This window comes from Panthera pardus, unplaced genomic scaffold, assembly GCF_024362965.1.
Source record: "Panthera pardus isolate Hobbes unplaced genomic scaffold, ASM2436296v1 HiC_scaffold_3, whole genome shotgun sequence".
In the NCBI taxonomy this organism is placed as follows: Eukaryota; Metazoa; Chordata; class Mammalia; order Carnivora; family Felidae; genus Panthera; species Panthera pardus.
This window is the reverse complement of record NW_026526876.1, coordinates 1,504,715-1,525,232: the sequence shown is the minus strand read 5'-3', so window position 1 is coordinate 1,525,232 and position 20,518 is coordinate 1,504,715. Positions and strand designations below refer to the sequence as shown.

The 20,518-nt window shown below is 54.8% G+C and overlaps 1 protein-coding gene and 1 long non-coding RNA gene across 4 annotated transcripts in view; one reads left to right on the top strand and one right to left on the bottom strand.

Moving 5' to 3' along the window:
* Window positions 1-952: 952 nt before the first annotated feature.
* The window catches only part of DRC3 (dynein regulatory complex subunit 3), a 33,501-nt gene continuing 13,935 nt past the window's right edge, over window positions 953-20,518 (bottom strand). For 2 of the 3 annotated variants that reach the window (XM_053892582.1, XM_053892583.1), the window contains exons 7-14: window positions 17,606-17,725; window positions 16,821-16,932; window positions 15,236-15,411; window positions 10,245-10,376; window positions 8,171-8,241; window positions 6,216-6,339; window positions 1,435-1,566; window positions 953-1,122 (exon numbers count right to left, since the gene is read on the bottom strand). In XM_053892582.1, coding sequence (XP_053748557.1) covers window positions 1,009-1,122; window positions 1,435-1,566; window positions 6,216-6,339; window positions 8,171-8,241; window positions 10,245-10,376; window positions 15,236-15,411; window positions 16,821-16,932; window positions 17,606-17,725 — 981 coding nt within the window. In that variant the 3' untranslated portion in view covers window positions 953-1,008. The remainder of the gene's footprint in view (window positions 1,123-1,434; window positions 1,567-6,215; window positions 6,340-8,170; window positions 8,242-10,244; window positions 10,377-15,235; window positions 15,412-16,820; window positions 16,933-17,605; window positions 17,726-20,518) is intronic. The other variant, XM_053892584.1, reaches the window with a different exon arrangement.
* Window positions 5,374-8,008, top strand: LOC128774197 (uncharacterized). Its single transcript, XR_008418663.1, has 3 exons — window positions 5,374-5,874; window positions 6,273-7,359; window positions 7,826-8,008. It is a non-coding gene; the product is annotated as an uncharacterized LOC128774197 (long non-coding RNA).

Here is a 20,518-nt window from a genome sequence, read left to right as displayed (position 1 = left end):
AATAGAAAATCGGCGTTGTTTGTGGGTTAAAAGCCCAGGCAGGCAGGGCAAGGCCACCTGACTTGTGTCCTGCTTCCAGGAGCCCTCCGTGCCCTCCCGACGTGGCCACTTGCTCTGCCCTGGGTGGCAGGTGCGGTCTCCTGGTGCCAGGACCCAGTGCAAGGGAAGCAGGAAGGATCCGAGAGTTTGGGCAGCGAAAGAGTCTGAGCCGCCTGTCCTGGTACCCGAGTAATAAGCTGGCATCACCCCCCTCATGGAGGGGGTGCTTCTCCACACTTTCCACGTGCCCTCCCTGACCCCCTTGACCGTGCTCAGAGGAGGCACTGTTGTCATACCCCCACCTCATAGACGAAGCTCAGGCTGCAGAGGTGATGGGGGAGGTCCAGCCCGTGCCCTTAACCTCCAGAGGGTACTCTGGTCCCCGCAGCCAACCTTAGAGCCACAGGGAGCCACGGCCTCTGCCTTGGGGGGCTGGCCCAGGCCCCGGGGCTATGCTGGGGTCTGCGGCCTCCGGCGTTACTCCTCAGCACAAGGAGAGAAGGGCTCAGACCACGTCGGCCTCCTCCGCCTACTGCCGGCAGCCTGCCCTGGGCGCGTCAGAAACGGTGGGCACACAGCTGTCACCGGGCCCTGGCCAAGAGTCTCCTGGCTCACTGGCAGCCCCCTCAAGAGGTCGCTCTCAGTAGGCCGGCCAGTTGTTTGTCTTGGACTGTTTCTCCTGCTCAGGAACGAACGGGAATTCTGATTATTTTTTTAAAGACCGGAGAAAAGATGACATAATGCTTTATTTTTCTCTACCCTTCCCAGGGGTGGGGAAAGAATGGGGTTAGGAGGGTTCTGGGTTGAGAAATTCCCAGAAACGCTTCTGAGGCTGTCTCAGCTTCTGAGACATTCTGAGAAATTCCCAGAAACGCTTCTGAGCTTCTGAGGCTGTCGGTCTGAGGCTGTCGTGAGTGTGCCCTTGGGCTGAGGGCTGTATCGGGAAGAACCGTCCGGGCTGGCGCGGCCCTAATCTATGATCTCGCTGCATTCCAGGTTGTCCAGCTCGTTCTGTACGTGGTCGACGTACTGATGGATCTCCTTCACGCGCCTGCGGTTCCTCATGATCTCATCCTTGTGGATCTGAGGGGTGAACCCAAAGCCCGAGGTCCTTAAGTCAGAGAACTCGCTTATGTTCTCTGAGTCCGATTTGGGGGAAAGGAAATCGTTCTTGGAAATGTGCATAGTTCCATCCGCATTTACTTTAAAGCCTCCTCGATCCACTTATCTGTGTCTTTGAGGCAGGAGTTAGGACGGGTTAGCACGGGGGTTTTTTAAGTCCTACTTTATTTCTTATTGCAAAGAGTCTATGCTACCGGGGAAAGAGTTCCCCTTTCTCTCCGGCCGGTAGCTAGAGACATGGGCACAGTGCGTTCGTGACGCGCGTTCACTCACCGCGTCCACTAAGTGTGAGCACCAAGAGTTGGTCCGCGTCACCAGCTCATCTTCTCGATTGTCGATCTTCAGGAGGTGGAGGTCATGCGACGTCCCAACAGCATTAACGATCGTGTCTTTGTCGACAAAAAGCTGGTGAGCGAGAAAGGTCAAGGGAGCGTGTGTCTCGTTACCACCCCCCACCCCCGCCCCGGCACAAAGAGGGCCAGAGAGAAAACCAGCTGAGTGTCCCCTGGCTAGTGGAGGCAGCTGCTCAGCGCCCAGTGGAGAACCCACCCTCGTGTCACAGCCCACCTTCCAGGGACAACGCCCCCTAGACCCGAGCGGCGCGGAATGTTATGGGGAAAGGGCCCGCCATGGCGTTGACTTTGCAATGCTAGTTGGGAGTGTGTTTTCTTCAGGGAACCTCACTCAGGACGTCTGCTCTCACGGTGGTTCTCTCTTGCTTGCCCCCAAGTCTGACTCGCCTGAAACCGGCTGGTCAGGTGGGAAGCGTGAGTCTGGCTGAGGGGTCTCCAGGCTGCTCTGAGGACAGAGGGCCCTGTAAATCGATGCCTCTGCGCCCCATGTTGTCTCTCCATTGCCCCTCATGTTAGCCAGATTGAACCTTGGAGTACACTTGGGGTCTCCTGCCTTCTTGTTCCCGACCTTGTTTTCTGCCTTCTAAAAAGTCGTCGAAAAACAGGGCGCCTGGGTGGCTCAGTCGGTTAAGCGTCCAACTTCGGCTCAGGTCATGGTCTCGCGGTTCATGGGTCCGAGCCCCGTATCAGGCTCTGTGCTGACAACTTGGAGCCCCGAGCCTGCTTCGAATTCCGAGTCTCCCTCTCTCTCTCTGCCCCGACCCCACTTGTGCTGTCTCTCATAAAAAGTGTTTAAAAAAAAATGTTTTAAAAGTTGTTGAAAATGACCACCCCTTACCAGGCCTGGCCGGTTTTAGGTGTCCACGCTATAGCTCTTGTTGAAAATCAGGTGGAATCATTTCCCAGAGTAGGGCAAGGCTTCCAAAGCCTTAGCCAACAGTCACCTCCACTTTGAAGGAAGGTACTTTGTGTAAGGCAGGGGACCTGAATGTTCTACGTTGTAGAGCAGATAAATACTTGTTTTATTTTCTGTAATCTAGTAGTGGTTAACTTAATAGTCTCCAAAAATATGTTCTATGGAATCTTGAGATAAAAAACTTTTTCTTTGGTCGAATACATCGGGGAAAGCCTTGCACACCCTAGGCCCCTCCTGAATTTCACAGGGCGCACAACATTTTTCCAGAGAAGGCTCTGGAAAGTATAAACCCTTTTCACTTTGTTCTTCTTGGTTTGCCAGTTTATTTGGCCACAGGCTTCTTTTCAGAGTAATGCCTGTGAACACCTTGTGGGTTGGTGGTTTTCCATAGAATCCCATGTAGAAAAGCCCGGCTAGCTGAGGCAGGGAATGGGCACCTGGGGGACCGGCTAGCACGGCTACATGGGAGAAATGACAAGAAGTTATCAAGATGTTCCTCTGTGCATAGAGGCTCCCAGGCCAGACTCTGGGAAGGGCTCAAAGATGTGTACGTCCTTCCAGCCTGTCAGCTTGAGGCAGCCTGTCCTGGAGCATGTCCTGATGACCTAGAAGTAGCTACAGACACACTCACTCATCACAAGATGTTCCTGGTGGTTTTGAAAAATGGGTCAGGGGCCCCTGGGTGGCTCAGTCTGTTAAGCTTCCAACTTTGGCCCGGGTCGTGATCTCACGGCTCATGAGTTTGAACCCCTCATCTGGCTCTCTGATGTCTGCACAGATCCCGCTTTGGATCCTCTGTCTGCCCCCCCGTCCCCACCTCCGCCTCTCCCCCTGCTTGCGCTCTCTCAAAAATAAACAAACCTTATACAAAAATGGGTCGTAGCAGGTCTCTAAGCCAACGGGAGACGTCGTCCCCCCCACCCTCTGAGTTTGGATGTGTAGAATACGCTTCGGGAACTGTGGAAGTAAAAGTCTGCTTAGAAACTGATGAAGTTAGAACTGGTCATGAAGAATTGTGGCATTTATAGAATAGAAACCAAAGGAATCTGGTTTAAAGAAAGGATTTTGAAATGCAAGTTGCAGGACGCCTGAGTGGCTCAGTCAGTTGAGCATCCGACTTGATTTCAGCTCAGGTCATGGCCTTGCAGTTCGTGCGTTTGAGCCCGTGTCGGGCTGTGTGCTGACAGCGTGGAGCCTGCTTGGGATTCTCTCTCTCCCTCTCTCTGCTCCTCCCCTGCTTGTGCTCTTCTGTGTGCACACGTGCGCACGTGCTCTCTCTCTCTCTCTCTCTCTCTCTCTCAAAATAAATAAGCAAACATTTTCAAAAATTAAAATGCAAGTTGTTTCTGGACCTCGGGTGTCCTGGAGTAACTGGGGTGATGGCTGTATCAGTTTGCCCTCTCAGAATACTTCTTAGGGGTAGAGTATTCCAGATTCCCCTCGCGGCCCCTCGTAGCTAGACGCCACACGGCTGTTCAGAGCCCCGGAGCGAGTCTGACCTCCTTCTGCCCCCTAAACGTGGCCGTGGCTCATCGCAGCACGAGGCTGAGTGCCCTTGGCCCCGGTGGAGGGGAGCAGCGGCGTGTGCTTGCCGCCACGCTGACCTCGCCCCGGGCAGCTGTGGCTCCAGCGCCCCTCCCGCCCCCTCCCTCCAGGCTTGCTCCTGGAGCACGCACGCGCCTTCTGCCTTTCCTTCCAAAGCAGTGAAGGACTTCAAAAGACAGATTTGGCCCGAACTTCGGCAAGAGCTGATCACAATCACTCAACTGGATGAGAGGAGTTTTAAAGAGATAAACAACGTCATCGGTGGGACTTTGAACCGTGATATGCTCACTGATAATTAGATTAGAGAAGCCAGATCCTTTCTTGGGTACGTCCCTGTCTTGCTACAGGCTCTGAATCACACTGCCTGTGTTCAGATCAACTCTACCACTTCTACGCTGCGTGTCCTTGGGCAGGTTACTCTCCTCTCGGTGCCTCAGTTTTTTCATCTGTAAAAGGGAACCGTAATGGTACCCATTTTACCGTGTTGATGCGGAGATTGAAAGAGCAAATACGTTGCGTGGGGCTTCTCAGACAGCTGGCCCCCGGGAGGCCCTCGGTAAATGTCAGCTGTTTGTTGTTATTGTTACTTTTTACAGTCAGGGCACCCCTTTCTCCCCCCTGCCGACAGTCCAGCCTGCTTGTTTCGGGGCCACTGAGTTTCGGGGGCCCTTCTTTTTCTGTGCGTCTCCGTTATTAGGGAGGGATTTTTCGTTCCTGCACCCACGAGGTGTCATGGACCTGGGAGCCATGCCGTGAGGGAACGGCATGACCCCTCCCTCGGCGGTCCATCCGGGGGATAGCAGAGTGGGCTCTTGGGGGCAGCGTTATTTCAGGGCTCAGGGAAAATGACATCTTCTTGTGTCTGGTCAACAACAGCAGCTGGCAGGTGTTTGGGGAGGCCCCGCCCCTGTGCCACTGAGCTAGGTGTTTGTCTCTGCCCTGGACAGAGGCTGTGGGCGTCGGGACTGCCGGTCTCTGTCTGCGGGACTCAGCCAGCACCGACAGAGCGGGGCCTGGAGAACTCCCGGCACTTGGGCTGAGCTGCGGCAGCCGTGCCGGGCGCCCTCGCTGGCACTGGGGAGGTACGTTGCTGGAGAAGATGCCACCCCTGCCTTCCCTGCGAGCCTGTATCTGCTGTGAATGGTCACAGAAGCGAATCAACACAAGCGCGAGAGCCTGAAATCGTAAGAAGCGCTCTGACAACGACGGACGGGGTGTGTGATAGAGAGACGGAGATTCTCCAGGGAAGTGACGAGGGAAGGCCCCTCCAAGGAGCTGCCATTTGAGCGGAGAGCTGAACAAGGATGAGCCAGACACCTGGAGACCTGAGGGAAGGGCGTGTCTGCTGGGTGGAATATCAAATGAAAGGAGCGAGGCCGCTGAGGCAGGCGGGCCAGGCGTGAGGGTCTGGTGCACTGCAGCGAAGTGCTTACTCCAAGGGTCACGGGAGGCCGTTAGAGCGTTAGAGCCGTTGTGCAAAGGCACAAAATGATGTGGTTTTCCAAGGCTCTCTGGCTGCCGCCTGGAGAACAGCCTGTAGGAGGGCAGTGAGGAGGCCCGTGGTCCCCGCAAAGGACAATGTGGCTTGACTGGGTGGTAAATGCAGATGAGACAAGCGCCACCACTGGACCCCAACGCAGGGGACCCAGGGAGCGCCCTAGGTGAGCAGACGCACGAGCTCTGGCGGACGGCTGATCTGGGACTATGCATCTCCAACAGTGCTGGTAGAGGGTGGGAGGGGCGACATGCCGGATAAGAAACGGTGCTGCCCATCGCAGACACTCAAGGGTTAGGAAAACCTGCGGGGGAAATCTCAGAACTTAACCTCTATTTGCAACTGCCTCTCTTGGAAACTGCCAGAAGCCCCGCAGAAACGACCTTTTGGAAACCAACCTGTTGGTAAGTTGAAGCCACGTCATTATCATGAGCTCCTCTTTAGTCGGGCCCCACTGAGCACCCAAGGTTGTTCTATCTGTTGGCCTATTTCATCTGCCAACCACCCTGCAAAGGGCATCATTGTCCCTTCTGCAGGTGGGGAAGCTGAGGCTCCGGGAGGCTTTCAGGCTTACCAGAGCCACAGAGCCGGCCCCACCGCGTCTGTCTGGCTTCTGTGCCAGTCAGCCTGGGGGGAGCGGTGGGGGCGGGGAGGGGGGGGGTGTCAGCCCCGCCCACCACCTTCTGCGGGCCCACTGTGCCCGAGCCCCGCCCACCGCAGCCACAGCCCCGCCCACAGTGCTCACAGCGCGCACGTCGTAGGGCAGGTCCTCGTCCAGCTCACCCTTCAGTATCTTCTCGAGGGTATTGATGGAGATCTCCAGGAGCTTCTCGTGGTGGTGGTTCTCCAGGTCCCGGCACTGAGCCATCGTGCAGGCAAGTTAAGCAAAGGCCAGGGATCGGAGCAGACCAGGCGCGTCCCCACCCTCAGACCCTCAGACCCTCAAACCGCATGTCTGCAGACCCTCAGAGGGCGGGGCCGTTTCCTCCAGGCAAGAACGGACTTTGAAGGGTGGAGGGGCACACCTGGAGGTGCCAATGCATCACCTCCTTCACAGCCAGTGGTACACATGCACGAAATCCCAGGGCCATCCTGATCCCCACTCCCCCCCCCCCCCCCAAACAACACTCACACACCTGCTCACCACTGACCCTTGGCGCTGGGTTCTCTCATAGCCTCTCCATCCAACACCTCTCTCCCTGCCACCGCCTCCTGACTGGACAGCAAAGAGCTGGTCTTTCCGCTCTAGCCTTTTCTCCCAACAGCAGCCAGCACGCTCTTAAACATAGGTTTAAGAGCGGACCTCATCCCTCCCATGCTATGGCTCTCCAGGAACTTCCCACTCTCTCTTGTGGCCTAAAGACCCCGTCTTGAACCTGGATTTCTGTGACCCATCCTCAAGGCCTTTGCACAGGCTGCCTCTTCTGCCTGGGATGTCCTCCCCACTTTTCTGCCTTGTCCCTCTGGCCCACGCTCAGGTTCTCAGTGGACCCTCCCTCAGGGAGGCTCCTGGCCCTGATCTCTCTGTGGGCTGCTCACTTACTGCCTCCGTAACTCTGTCTCCTTGCACGACTGTGGACCCAGAAAGGTAGGACTAGGAGGTTACTTCTGGGGTAGAGCATAGCAGTTTGTCCCCTACACGGCAGGGCCCTGAATTCAGGTAGCAGAAAGGTTGGTCATGCCCTAAATGCTCTAACCCTGACATTTAACCCGACGATCTCATTCTAAATGATTTGTCAGTATCTGTCCCACTCCCAGGGTGTGTGTACCTGCGACATAGGAAGCAGACAGGGATTCTGGGGTGTGGTCTCTCCGTGAACATCCCTCCTTTGAGAACAAATATGCCAGGCCTTATACTGCAATCGATGGGGCCCCACACAGCAAGCCCGGTAGGTATCCAAACCCTTACGCTAACAAGGCACCATCGTTCTGAGAGATGGGAAACTCCCTCAGACCCTGTGGAACATTCTTTGAACATTCCAAGTAGTTGCCAAATCTCCATCTTTTGAAGGTGAGCTTTTTCTGTGGTGACAAACTAGAGGATTTCTATTCCTCTAACGTCACAGGTCGAGATTCCCACTAAATGGGGTCCTGTGATGGGGTGGATATCATCTTGGTACAGGTATAGATCTTTCTGTACATCAGACCGGGGCTCAGGTATTTCTGGCAAAAAGTGAAGTATTCTAAAGTACGGACTTTTTGGCCCTCTCTGCCAACATGTTTAGGGCCCTGGTGGCAGTGGGAGGGGGTAGGTGTGACCCCAAAGGTGGCTACCTGGAAGGGGACCACTTATTTGCATCCTGCTTAGTTGGCGAAAAAGCCTTAACCCTTTTCTGCCTTTTGTTTAAAATGCAGGTGCTGGGGCGCCTGGGTGGCTCAGTTGGTTGAGCGGCCGACTCCAGCTCAGGTCATGATCTCACAGCTCATGAGTTCGAGCCCCACGTCGGGTTCTGTGCCGACAGCTCAGAACCTGGAGCCTGCTTCGGATTCTGTGTCTCCCTCTCTCTCTGCCCCTACCCAACTCGTGCTCTGTCTCTGTCTGTCTCTCAAAAATAAATAGACATTAAAAAAAAATAAAATATAAAATGCAGGTGCTTCTCCTCTGGCTCCCCTGGAGGTAGGGGGAGCCCAGGTGTGGGCCAGGATAACCCCACGAGCCAGGAGCGTCTCCCCATGAAGGGTCATCTGGGAAAAGGATATAGGCTTTGGACGTTTTCAATAAAGAGTGCCACCAAGTCCATGATGTTCCTTTCAAACATGTTTATAGTCTCCTGGAAATGATAAAGAGCACAGTTAACATGAATATTTAGACATGAACTTGACTGACCTATCATCAGAGCAAAAGGCACTCCTTAGAACTTAGCAGTGTTTTAACTTTTACAGTTTAACTTTTTACAGTTTAACTTTTACCGTTTAACTGTAAAAGCACTTACAGGTGTTTTAATCACAGACCTTCAGGGTAAAGACCAACCACCCTGACCTTCCCAGGTAGATGCCTTTGAATGGCCCTCTCTCCTGACCTCTTTCTCACAGCTGCATTACTCCCCAGCCATTTCACCTTACTCACTCCCCCACAAGGTTTAATGCAAAGCTTCCTCCGGGCCTTTGCACGTGCTGGTCCCCTTGCCAGGAATACTTGTCCGGGTCCCACCCCCCGTAACCCTCACGGACACACATAGAGCTAACCCCCTTCCTTTGGGCTTCTCGATGATGGCATCTATCCATCACTTCCAGAGAAACAGGGGAGAGAGTTGCTGAGAGACTGCCTGGATCAGTGTCCCAGCTCCACCACTGTGTTTAATGTCCTTGGGGCTCAACATCCTCATCTATGAAATGGGTTTCCTTTGTAGTCCCCGTCTCACGGAGTTGTGAACTTTAAATGAGTTACTTCACACGAAATGCTTTGCCAGGTGCCTTGGTGATGCTGGCTGCTGCCCCAGACCTGTCACCATCAGTGTGGCTGTCTGCATGCCTACCACCTCTCTCCGAGGCACCCTGCACTGCTGCCCCCCAGGGCTTAGCTGTCCCCCGGGGCTGAAATGGGACTTGAGTGAGGGAGCAATGGAAGAGGTGATGTGAGGCCTGCTCCCCTGTGAGCCCCAGGCCAGGTCATGCCCCTGATCTAGCACAGACTCCCGGGGCTACAGGGTGGGCCGAGGGCCCCGGGAATCTACAGGAGTCCGACCCCTGTCTGCAGGCCGAGCCAATTATACATGTTTCAGATGTGTGTGTACAGATCGGGGGACTTTGGGGACGCTGGAGTGGGGATCTCCCTGCATGAAAAGGCTGGGAGCCGCTGCCTAAGCCTCCCCCGCCGCTTGCGAGCTGCTTCCTGCAGTTCTTGAGCACTCCCGGCGGGAGCCAACACCTGCCATGTGACGTGATGGGGAGATCTATCCCTGTCTGAGGTGTCCCTTGACATGGGAGGGATCGATTAGGCGCCATCTCTTGGCCCGACCACGGCAGCATCCAATGAGGTTTGATTCATCACAGCCTTCGGAGGCCCCGGCCTCGGCCTCGGCTGCCTTGTGAACACACAAGGCACTCTGGCTGCTGAGGAATTTTAGAGAGAGGCGCTCTGCATTTCCGCTGCTTCGTGCCGAATCGCAGGCTCCGCGCGCGGCCCTGAGATGCGGCAAATACGCACTGCAATGCGGAGGAGCCTTTGTTTGTCCCAGAGTGGGGGCCTACTTTGTCTCTCAAGCACCCAGATGACTCCTGGGGTCTAATCAGAAATACCTCTCCCTGCTGAGGCTCTGGGTGCTTCCAGGATAGGGGGTACATTCCAGAGGAATGAGCTCACCTCTGCATGTGGGCGTGAGAACCAACTGCAATCTAAGTGACTGAAATATACTAAAAGCAAACACAGGCCGGATGAGCAAAGAAAGCTTTAGTCCGCCGCGCTGAGTCACACAGCGGAGGAGCGCCTGGGAGGGCTCCAGCTAAAATACCATCCGGGGGCACCTGGGGGGCCCAGTCGGTTAAGCATCGGACTTCAGCTCAGGTCACGATCTCACCGTTGGTGAGTTCAAGCCCCGCGCGGGGCTCTGTGCCGTTAGCGCAGAGCCCGCTTCAGATCTTCTGTCTCCCTCTTTCTCTGCCCCTCACTTGCTTGCGCTGTCTCTCTCAAAAATAAAATGAACATTCAAAAAATAATTACGAAAAAAACAATAAAATAAAAATACGGTTTTGCCACCGTATCCACTATGTTCTCGCAAAGGAGACTGGCAGGGCGCGATCGCATCACACCTGTGCCCCAGGGGCTCGGCCTCACCTCCAGCTGCTCTACCAACTGCATCTCCAGTGTCATGAGCATGTTGAACAGCTCAGTGATGTCCTTGCTGTGTTCCGCTATCTTCATCTCAAGGTTGGTCACTTCGGACTCATCTCGAATGGCATTTAAACTCTGGAAACAAAAGCCTGGGTTTGAGGAATCCACAACTAAGTGTAATTAGTTAATGGCAGGCGACGATCGGTTTTGTTGGGTACGAATGTGAACTCTGGGGTTGGCCTGTCCAAGTTCAAGTGTCGGCTCTGCCATTTGTCAGCTTTGTGGACTTGTGGAAGCTACTCACCCTCCCCATGCCTCGAGGCAGGTACAGCAGATGCCAGCACTAGTCAGTGAGTTCTCGGTCCACGTTAGCTCGGGTTTTCATTAGTGGTGGCTGGGCTGGGTGGAAGGAGCGATGGCTTCAGAGTCGGGTGAACCTGAATTCGAATCCTGTCTGGGTCACTTATCAGCAGTGTGACCTTGAATGAGCCACCTCCACTCTCTAAGCTTCAGTTTCCTTATGTAAAGTGGGACAGAAGTGTGTGTCACAAAGTTGTGGGGAGTTAGCAGTGTGTATGAACTCTTGGTTCACGGTGGGGCCTCGGCTAACAGAGTCCAATACAAGGTCCACAGCAGGCACAGGGAGACAGAGAGACACTGGAAATGTAAGACAGATCCAGTCTTTAGGAAACCAGTTGGACCCACAGAGCACCCCACTGAGCAAGGGGATGCCGGTGGTGAACAGATGCTAGGCCCCTTGGAATGAGAGGATGCTCACGGGCCGGAAAACACCCTGGGGTCCAAGCCTGGCACTGAATCCCAGACACTCACTAACAAAGGTCCTGGGGACTCGGCCATCAGGTGCACTGTCAACTTGTTTCTGTTGATATATGCTATTATTATTTTTAATGTTTATTTTTGAGAGAGAGAGAGAGCAAGGGAGGGACAGAGAGAGGCGGGGAGGAACAGAATCCGACGCAGGCTCCAGGCTCTGAGCTGTCTGCACAGACAGCTTGAAATCACAAACCGTGAGATCACGACCTGAGCCGAAATTGGACGCTTAACCAACTGAGCCACCCAGGTGCCCTGATGTATGGTATCAGTTGGGAAGGAGGACAGAGTACCTTGGCACGATTCAGTGCGATGAATGATATTTATAATAATGGTTACCCCGTCTGGAGAAAAATCAGGTTCAATCCCTACCTCGAACCTTACATGAAAACAAATTTCCCACAGAGTGAAGATTTAAACATACAAAGTGAAGCCATACAGACCTAGAAGGAAAAAATAGACGGACTTTAATAAATAATCTCAGAGTAGAGAAGTCCTTTCTAAGTATAACCAGAAAAAAGACTGATAGGTTGTACTACATAAAATGTGTAGAAATTTTGAATAGCAAAAGCACCATAGACAAAAAAACGACACGATAAACAACAAAGTAGGAAACATATTTGCAATTCATCTCACTGACACAGGGCTAATTTCTTAATCTATAAAGAGCTTGTACAAAGTAATGATTTCTTTTTAAAGAAAGAGATATAGATCAAAAACCAAACAGAAAAAAAATGGATTAGGGCATATGAGAAGAACAAAGAGTTCACAGAAAAAGAAATAAAAATGTTTAGAGGAGCCTGGGTGGTTCAGTCGGTTAAGTGTCCGACTCTTGATTTCGGCTCAGGTCACGATCTCATGGTTCGTGAGTTCGAGCCCCGCATTGGTCTCTGTGCTGGCAATGTGGAGCCTGCTTGGGATTCTCTCTCTCCTTCTCTCTCTCTCTCTCAAGATAAATACACTAAAAAAAAAAAAAAAAAAAGAAAGAAATACAAATGTTTATAAAACATGCAATGCTTATCCTCACTTAAGGGAAAATAAACACATGCTCCAAGTGCCAGACTGGCAGAGACGAGGAAGCCTGAGAGCACCGGTCTGACAAGGAGCAGGCCGAGGGGCAGAAGCCACGGCCTCCGCGGAGCACGGCTGAGCAGTAACTGGTCAGAGCAGCAATACCCAGGTCTGCCTCCGGGACTTCATCCTACAGATCAGACTCGCGCCAACTTACCCACTGCAACACTGCTTGAAAGAGCGAAAGAACGGAAAAAAATGAATTGTCCGTCAGCAGGGACTGGGTTAATAAATCATGGCTCATCCGTGCAAGGAGAGATGTTACAACTATTAAAAAAGAAGGCGATTTGAGTTTTGGAAGGATCTCTAAGCTGCATAGATAAAAAAGCAAAGGGCAAAACAGCATGGTACACTTTCATCACTCACACACGCGCGCGCGCGCACACACACACACACACACACACACACACACAGAAGGGTTGGACTGACTGTACCCAACCCCCATCTACATTTGTCATTCTGTGCCCATGCTTAGACATGCATTACCTATCTAGAGACTGCCCGTCACAATTTTACGCCTGCTCTGCTCCCCACTGGTCCCCCCCCCCCCACAGTTCTGGGAGGCGGTTACGTCCATTTCTCTAATGAGGAAACGGAAGCCAGTAGAGGGTCACCAGTGAGGGGTCCATGTGAGCATTCTGCCGACCCACTGACCCCAAGCTGTGCCCCGCTGGGCACCAGGAGGAGGCGCTGAAGGAGCCCTGGTCTAGTGGGCGTGGCAGGAGGGGGATAGGACAAGATCAAGAGGTCCCGTGAGGAAAGAGAACTGGGGCCTCAGGCCGACAGAGTCCTGTGAACTTCTAAGACAGCGAGCTCAGCTTGGGCTGAGCAGGAGGCACCTAGGAAGCTCTGGAAAATCCCAGTGCCGTGCCGCACCCCCTGAGCTGGGGCGTCAGCCCCAGCCCTGTGGGGTCCCTGTGGACTCTGGTGTGTGGGCTGCATGAAACCACTGCTCTAGGCTCTAGGAGAGGGGCGCTCAGGGTAGTCTGCTCATCCCAGGCAGCCTTTGAGGGTGTCGCCATTATGGGGGCCGTGGGGCCCGGTGCCTCAGAAGCCGGGGGAGCCGGCCTGCTCCGAAGAACTACCCCCTGAACGTTAGGAAGTCAGGCTTGGCGCCAGCAAGAGCACAGCACTGGCGGTAGCCTGGTCCAGGTCCTGCTTCTCCAGGGGGATGTGTTGCTGAGGGGGCCGGGCCCAGGCCTGGGAGGAGCCTGCTGGCTGGCGTCCAGGCCTCCCAAACCCAGTGGCTGCAGGCACCAGATAAGAAATGTCATGGAGGCGGCGCCGGGGTGGCTCAGTCGGCTAAGCGGCTGACTTTGGCTCAGGTCACGATCTCACAGTTCATGAGTTCAAGCCCCGCGTCGGGCTCTGTGCTGCCAGCTCAGAGCCTGGAGCCTGCTTCGGATTCTGTGTCTCTCCCCCACTCTCTGCCCCTCCCCGACTCGTGCTCTGTCTCTGTCTCTCTTGAGAATAAATAAACATTTAAAAAAAAAAAGAAGAAGAAGAAGAAAAAAAAAAAGAAACCTCAGGGAGAATGTGCCAGACAGGGTCCAGGAGGACTGGAGACCTGGCCTGTCCAGAGGGGACAACTGCCACTGAGGCCCTGCTGACAAGTGCCTCCAGAGAAGCTGGCAACCACAATTTTTCTGTGAAATCTTCCCATTTTTAACGTCAGCAGGACGTTCAAAACGTTTTAAAATCCTCTGCAGGCCAAATAAAACACACATGTGAGCCAAATGTGTTCTTCTGCTGACAGGCTTGAACTTCTGGGTGAATGCAGTCACACCCCACCCTAAAACATAAGGAGGAGGGTCTTGAGGGTTAAGTCGCACAGAATGTGAGGTCGTTGGTGAGGCCGATGAGCCGAGACCGGGGACCGGGGAGTGAGGAGGGCCGGGAAGCATCTGGGAGCTCATCGCCAACCCTATTATATCTGAACGTGCATTATCTGGGGATTTTGCTTGACCTTAAATTAAGAGTTCTCAACCCGACGGTGCTTCGTGGGTTCCTTGAAGCCCCTGACACTGCAGGCGAGTGCCCACATACTCGGTGTATGTGGACAGTTTTTTGAGGAGAAAGAAAGTCCATAGCTTTCCTTAGAGTCTCACGAAGATCTGTGACTTAGAACAAGAACCCATCTTTAAAAATAATGCTAACTAGGGGCACCCGGGTGGCTCAGTGGGTCGAACATCTGGCTTCGGCTCAGGCCATGATCTGCAGGTTGGGGAGTTGGAGGCCCGCGTCGAGCTCGCTGCCGTCAGCCTGTCCGCACAGAGCCCACTTCCGATCCTCTGTCTCTCCTCTCTCTGCCCCTCCCCCACTTGCACTCTCTCAAAAATAAACATTAAATAAAATAAACATGATGCTAACGAAAAGAAGCAAGTCCCACCAAGCGCACATGGCCCTGAGTGGCCTGGGTCCAGCAGGTCCCGAACGACCGAGGCCTGCTCGCTCAGGTGGAATGCCCTTCCTCCACCACCCCTGGCTCATTTCTCTTTGTCCTGTGAGCCTCAGCCTGAGTTAAGGTCCCTCCAGCAACTCCCAGAGGCTCCCTGGGCTCCCCTCCAGTGTCGTACTGACCACCGCAGCGGGGAGGGCCCGGGTCTGCACCCCACACCACATGGGAGCTCGCCGAGGGTAGGAGCCACGGCCAGCATTGGTCTGGCTGCCCAGAGCCAGGCACCGAGCGGAGGCTCAGAAAATGTCTGCTAAACGAACGAATGAACCAAAGCAAAGTAGCAGTTTTTGACGTTGCTAATAACAGGAGCGACGACGTGAACACCATTGTTGACAGTAAGGATGACACCGCCTTAACCCCCAGGGGCATTTTAGGTGAAGGGGACCCACAGGCGTCACCCTGGGCTCAGCTCTGGCATGGTGCTGGAGTTGTGGTTGGTGGCACCGGTGGAAGGCTAAACCTTGGCTCTGCCACTGAGCTGGGTGATTTCTGGCAAACGGGGACAGTGACCGCGGGTCTTAGGGGTCGTCAGAGGTAGAGGGTGTGCAGCCCCTCCGGTGGGGCCAGGCCCGCGGGGTGGGGTCAGCATCCGGAGCAGGAAGCAGAGAGGGGACACGGGAGGGGCAGAGCCTACCAGCAAGTGCATCTCCTCGAACTTGGCAATCCTGCGTTTACCCTGCTCCCGGTTTTCCTGGATGGCCTCCTGGACACACTCGTTGAAGGTGTCAAGCTCCACTTTGCGCTTCTCCTGCTGTTTCAGGCCATATTCGAAGATGTTCAGGCAGATGATGACGAATTTGTCCTTGTAGGTGAGGCCATTAAGGAAGCTGTCTTGGGGGCAGGCTGCTGGGAGGATGCAGGTCGAGGGTGGTGGCAGCTCCTGGCACAGGGCCGGGAGTTGAGATTTGGAGTCGAATGTGGTGCTGGGGCATCCCTATCCTCACCGTGAGGGACTGGTCTCGGGAAGGAAGCAGGGGCCATGGGGGGACGCTACAGAGCAGAAGAGAGACATGCTAAGAAAGGCCCCAGGAGAGGCATCCTGGGGCACCCAAAGGGGCCGGGGAGGGGCTGGGAGCCCAGGCGGAGCCAGCCCCAGCCAGCGAGCTGGGCAGTGTATGTTTCTGTCTCTGCCGTGATATCTAGGGGGCCTTTGTTGGGCTCCTGTCTTTGTGCTCAGCTGTTGCAGGGGCGCCGAGGGAGCCTGCGAAGGTCAGGGGACCACAGGCTGGACGCAGAGAGGTCCGGGTTCAGGTCCTGGCTCTGCTGCTCCTCCTCTCTGGCAAGCCACTTCACCTGCCTGGACTTGGGCTTCCTCACCTGCAGCATGGAGTCCTTGAGGTCAGGCAGGCGCTACGGCCCAGATGTGAGCCCAGGTCACCCAGCTGGGGGATGGCACAGCCAGGCCGGGAGCCCGTCTGTCTGGCCTAGAGCCCTGATTGTCACCTTCTGCTTTGCCTCACACCCTCTCTATCCCCTCCCCCACCCTTTCCAAAACGTTGAGTTTTTAAGAGAAAGTTTCTTTCTACCCAGTGATGGCGGCTCCACAGACATACTGTGCGACTCGTTGCCAGTCTCAGCGCTAATTCAGTCTGTTGTGAGTCTGAGTCCCTCGACGTATAGTTTATGCCAACTGAGGTCATCATGGCTTCGGCCATGACAAGTGCCAGTCACAGCCTCTGGGCTCCAGCTGACTGGGGGAAAGGATGCCGGCTCTTAGAGCGACAGACAAGGGCTCAAATCCCAGCTTCTAACTGCATGACCTTGGACAAGTCAACCTCTCCAAGTTTAGCTTCCCCAATTATAAAATGGGAATAATATAATAACAGCACCCATCTGCTGGGCAGTTGGGAAATTATAAACACTGTATGCAAAGCTCACAGCAAGAGAACATAAATATAGGTACTACAGATTAGCGCCATAGACCCACACTTCAGTTTTCCCTCTTTGACAACCTGGCTTGTCGAGCACAGCGGACCCCGTGCCATGCTGTGCGTCCCCTGAAATCCAGGCAGCGTTTCCCCACGCCCCTCAGCTGACCTCTTGGGTTCTCCACTGCCTCTTGGGTACATGGCTGTGAAGGAGGGGTTTTATCTTCCAGGGTTTCACAAGAGAAATGGGAAAACCGAGGCCCAGAGCAGAAGGGGACCTGCCCCCGGCAGGCTGGTGGTGTGGGGCCCGGGCTCTGCCAGGGGAGGTGACCATGAACTTGGAAGGATATGCCTGAAGGAGCTCGCTGACGCCGGGAAGGTGGGCCAGCTTGTTGCCCTCTACGTCCTCAGCGTACATGCTGTCAAACAGGAAGGAGCCGTTCAGGTGCTCGACGAACGCGGCCTGCAGTCAGAAACACAGCAGGGCTTGGGGGACGCTGATCCACTGGCAAGGGCTCCATGGGTGGGGCCCTGTGCTGGGCGCTGGGGTCAGTGGACACTTTGCAGAGGGTGGGGGAGGGCACGCTGCCCTTGGGCTTTAGCCCTCCAGGAGGACAGGGAAGGCACGCCGGGCCAAGGGCCTGGCACACGCGGAGGTCCAGAGACATCAGCTGAAGGTTGCACGAGGCTCAATGTGCCTGGAGGAAGGGGTGCGGCTTGTGGGGCAGAGTGGGTCCGGGGCCGTGCCGGGGAAGGACTTCAACCTTCCTGGCTGCCCGTGGAACCGCCCTTTTCTTAAAAGGAGCTGCTCCCTCAGATTGTTTCCCTAGGCCCTCGTGCTGGACCTGTCAGGCTGGCAAGGAGACAAGGCAGGTGGCATCCGGGCTGGGACAGAGCTGGCTCTGTGGCGAGCAGAGCAAGGAGGGGACAGGGCGGGACAGGGCGCTGGCCTGTGGGTGATGTACACGCTCCGTCACAGCCAGGAGAGGCCACACGGCATATGTTCGCCATCAAGAGCGGTTCTTGGGGCCTGGGCCCTGCTGACTTTGATCCAGCTGGGCCCATACCCTGTGGCCGGCATCTTGGAGCCAGGGCAGGGGGAGGTGGGCGGCAGGGCTCCTCCCGACAGAATGTACCTTGTGCTCCTCCAGCTCCTCCCGCTGGGCCCGCTCATCATCCAGCTGGGCCTGAATCAGGTTCTCTCGCTGCTTCAGCTCGTCGATGCCGTACTGGTGTTTGATCTCTGCCAGCTCCTTCTGAGGGGGAGATGGGAAGGGGCACTGTTACTGGGGCATGTTTGGTCCCTCCCTCCCGGCCATGCCGGCCTCTGCCATCCCGCGGCCTCTCTAGCGAGGGTTGGGGTGTGGACAGCCTCCTAGTGAAGGCTGTGTGGGCAAGGATGGCTTGCTTCCTCCTGGCCTTTTCCAAGTATCCTGAGTCTAAGGGAAATGAGGGAAAGGACCAACAGCATGGGGGGAAGGCAGCACAGGCAGGCGGCGGGGATCAGGGCCACATCCCGGGCAGGTGCACATGCCCAGAGCAGGTGCTCCCACTCTCTTCCAGGGATGCACGATGGGAAACAGGTAAAGTGAGTTACCTGAGTCACAGGCCTGGTCTCAAGGGCCTCGGACCTTGGCTCTGTGCCCTGCCACCTCCTGGCTCTCCTCCCAGCCCTCCTGCTCATCCCCTTATACCCAGCAGGCACTGCTGGAGCCTGTAGGGCTCAGTCCTCACCCTTCTCGGCTCACTCGACACACCCCAGGTGATTTCACCTGTGCTAAGGTCAAGTGCAAGCACGTCCAATGGCTCCACCCTCAGACAACATGCGGGTCTTTACCTTCAGCCCAGACCCTACCTTTGAGAGCCTCTCTCCCCTAGCTGCCTTGAGAACACTGCCCCCTCAGCATGTCCAAGATGGACTTCTGTCCTCCCATGGTCCCACTGAGGTGAGTGGCCCCCCAGCCATCCAGCACCCCGGCCGGAGACCCGGGACACATGCGGGACCCTCCCTCCCCCAGCAGACCCAGGCTGTGCCCTGGCCTGTCTGTGCTAGCTCCTAATCCTATCTCACCATCCTCTCTCTCTGGCCTCGACCCCCGCCTCAGCCTCCTAGCTGGCCTCCCCCGTGCACCCTGTCCCCTCACCCAGTCTGTCCACTGCTCCCGAGCAAAAAGCCAGAGAAACCTCTGTTAAACGCAAACCCAATCTCGTAGGTCCCTTGCCTGCCCTGTAGGACTTCCTCTTGGCCGTAGGGTAATGACAAGCTCCTGCGAGGCCTGCCTGCCACCCTCTCTCTCCAGCTCTCTGAGCGCCAGCCATTGGCTCCCTCGCCGCGCTGCCTCCTGCCACAGGCCTTTACATGTGCTCTGTCCTAACCCTAGCCCTTCACCAGCCCTTCACTCCTGCTCATCCTATGCTTCAAACCACCAACCCCCGCCTTGTACACCTGGTATTTTCACGTATCTGTGAGAGGATCTGTCTCTGTGCGTTGGCACCACAAAGGAAGGTAAGGGCTTCCTCGGGGTCTGTTCGATTCCAGATACTGAGCTTTCTTTCGGCTCTCCTGTGCTGCCTGAAGCCCATCCCGTCTTACTCCTGAACGTGATGCGAGTATAGGTATCATTATAGTTTTGTGCCTTAACTTGGGCCTTGGCTGCAAATAGCTTATATTGCACAGCTGAAATCCTTCTAAAGAACTGTTATTCATTGAGCTGTATGCTTATATTGTTTTCTTACATGGTCATACTTTATTTTTAAAATATTTTTAATTCTTTTTTTAAAACTTTTTAATGTTTATTTATGAGAGAGAGCAAGGGAGAGAGAGAGGGAGAGAGACAGAGCATGAGTGGGGGAGGGGCAGAGAGAGAAGGAGACACAGAATCCCAAGCAGGCTCCAAGCTCTGAGCTGTCAGCACAGAGCCTGATGCGGGGCTGAAACCCACGAACCATGAGATCATGACCTGAGTTGAAGTTGGGAGCTTAACTGACTGAGCCACCAAGGTGCCCTTATTTTTAAAATATTTTTAAAATGTTTATTTATTTTGGTGGGGGGGTGGAGAGAGAGAGAGAGAGAGAGAGAGAGAGAGAGAGAGAGAAGGGGTGGGGAAGAGAGAGGGAGAGAGAGAAAGAATCTCAAGCAGGCTCCGTACCGCCAGCTCAGAGCCCAATATGGGGCTTGACCCCACAAACTGTGAGATCATGACCTGAGCTGAAATCAAAGAGTCAGACATTTGACTGACTGAGCCACCCAGGTACTCCTGCATATTTATACTTTAATAAGGACATTTAAATTTTTGTTTTTTTAAGTTAATGTATTTATTTTTGAGACAGAGAGAGAGAGAAAGCATGAGTTGGGGAGGGGCAGAGAGAGAGAGAGAGAGACAATCCCAAGCAGGCTCCACTCTGTCAGCATGGAGCCTAATGTGGGGCTTAAACCCACAAACGTTAGATCATGACCTGAACCAAAGTTGGATGCTTAACTGACTAAGCCACCCAGGTGTCCCAAATTTTTAAGTCTCTAGTTTCTGGGCCATGCTTTCTTCTCCATTCCCACAGCCCTGCCTTCTCCCTCTCTCCCTCCCCGCTACCCCACCTCATCCCACATCTCTTCTCTATATCCTCTGTCTCCCAGATTCCTGAACTGTGGACCACATCAAGAATTCTGCTGAGAACCGCTCAGGGTTCCCCATGGGCCCCCACCTTCAATCGGAGAACCCTTAAACCCCAGCAGGGCCCTGCTGATTGACCCCTGCCTCCCCTGCCTGTCTCCCCACCTCCCCACACAAAGCCCCTCAAGCTCATAGCACCTGCCCATTCCATGTGGTTTCTGGGGGACTGTCCTCTGTTCCTCAGGGCTGGATTGAGGGGAGGGCCAGCCTTCAGGCACAGTCCAGGGCCTCGACTTAAAAGGGGCCTGATGAAAACAGGGGGAGAGCTCCACAGAGCTGAGAGGCACCTCAAGAGCCTGCCCTTGAACCTCTGTCCTCCCACAGTCCCACTGAGGTGAGCGGCCCCCCAGTCATCCAGCACCCCGGCCGGAGACCCAGGGG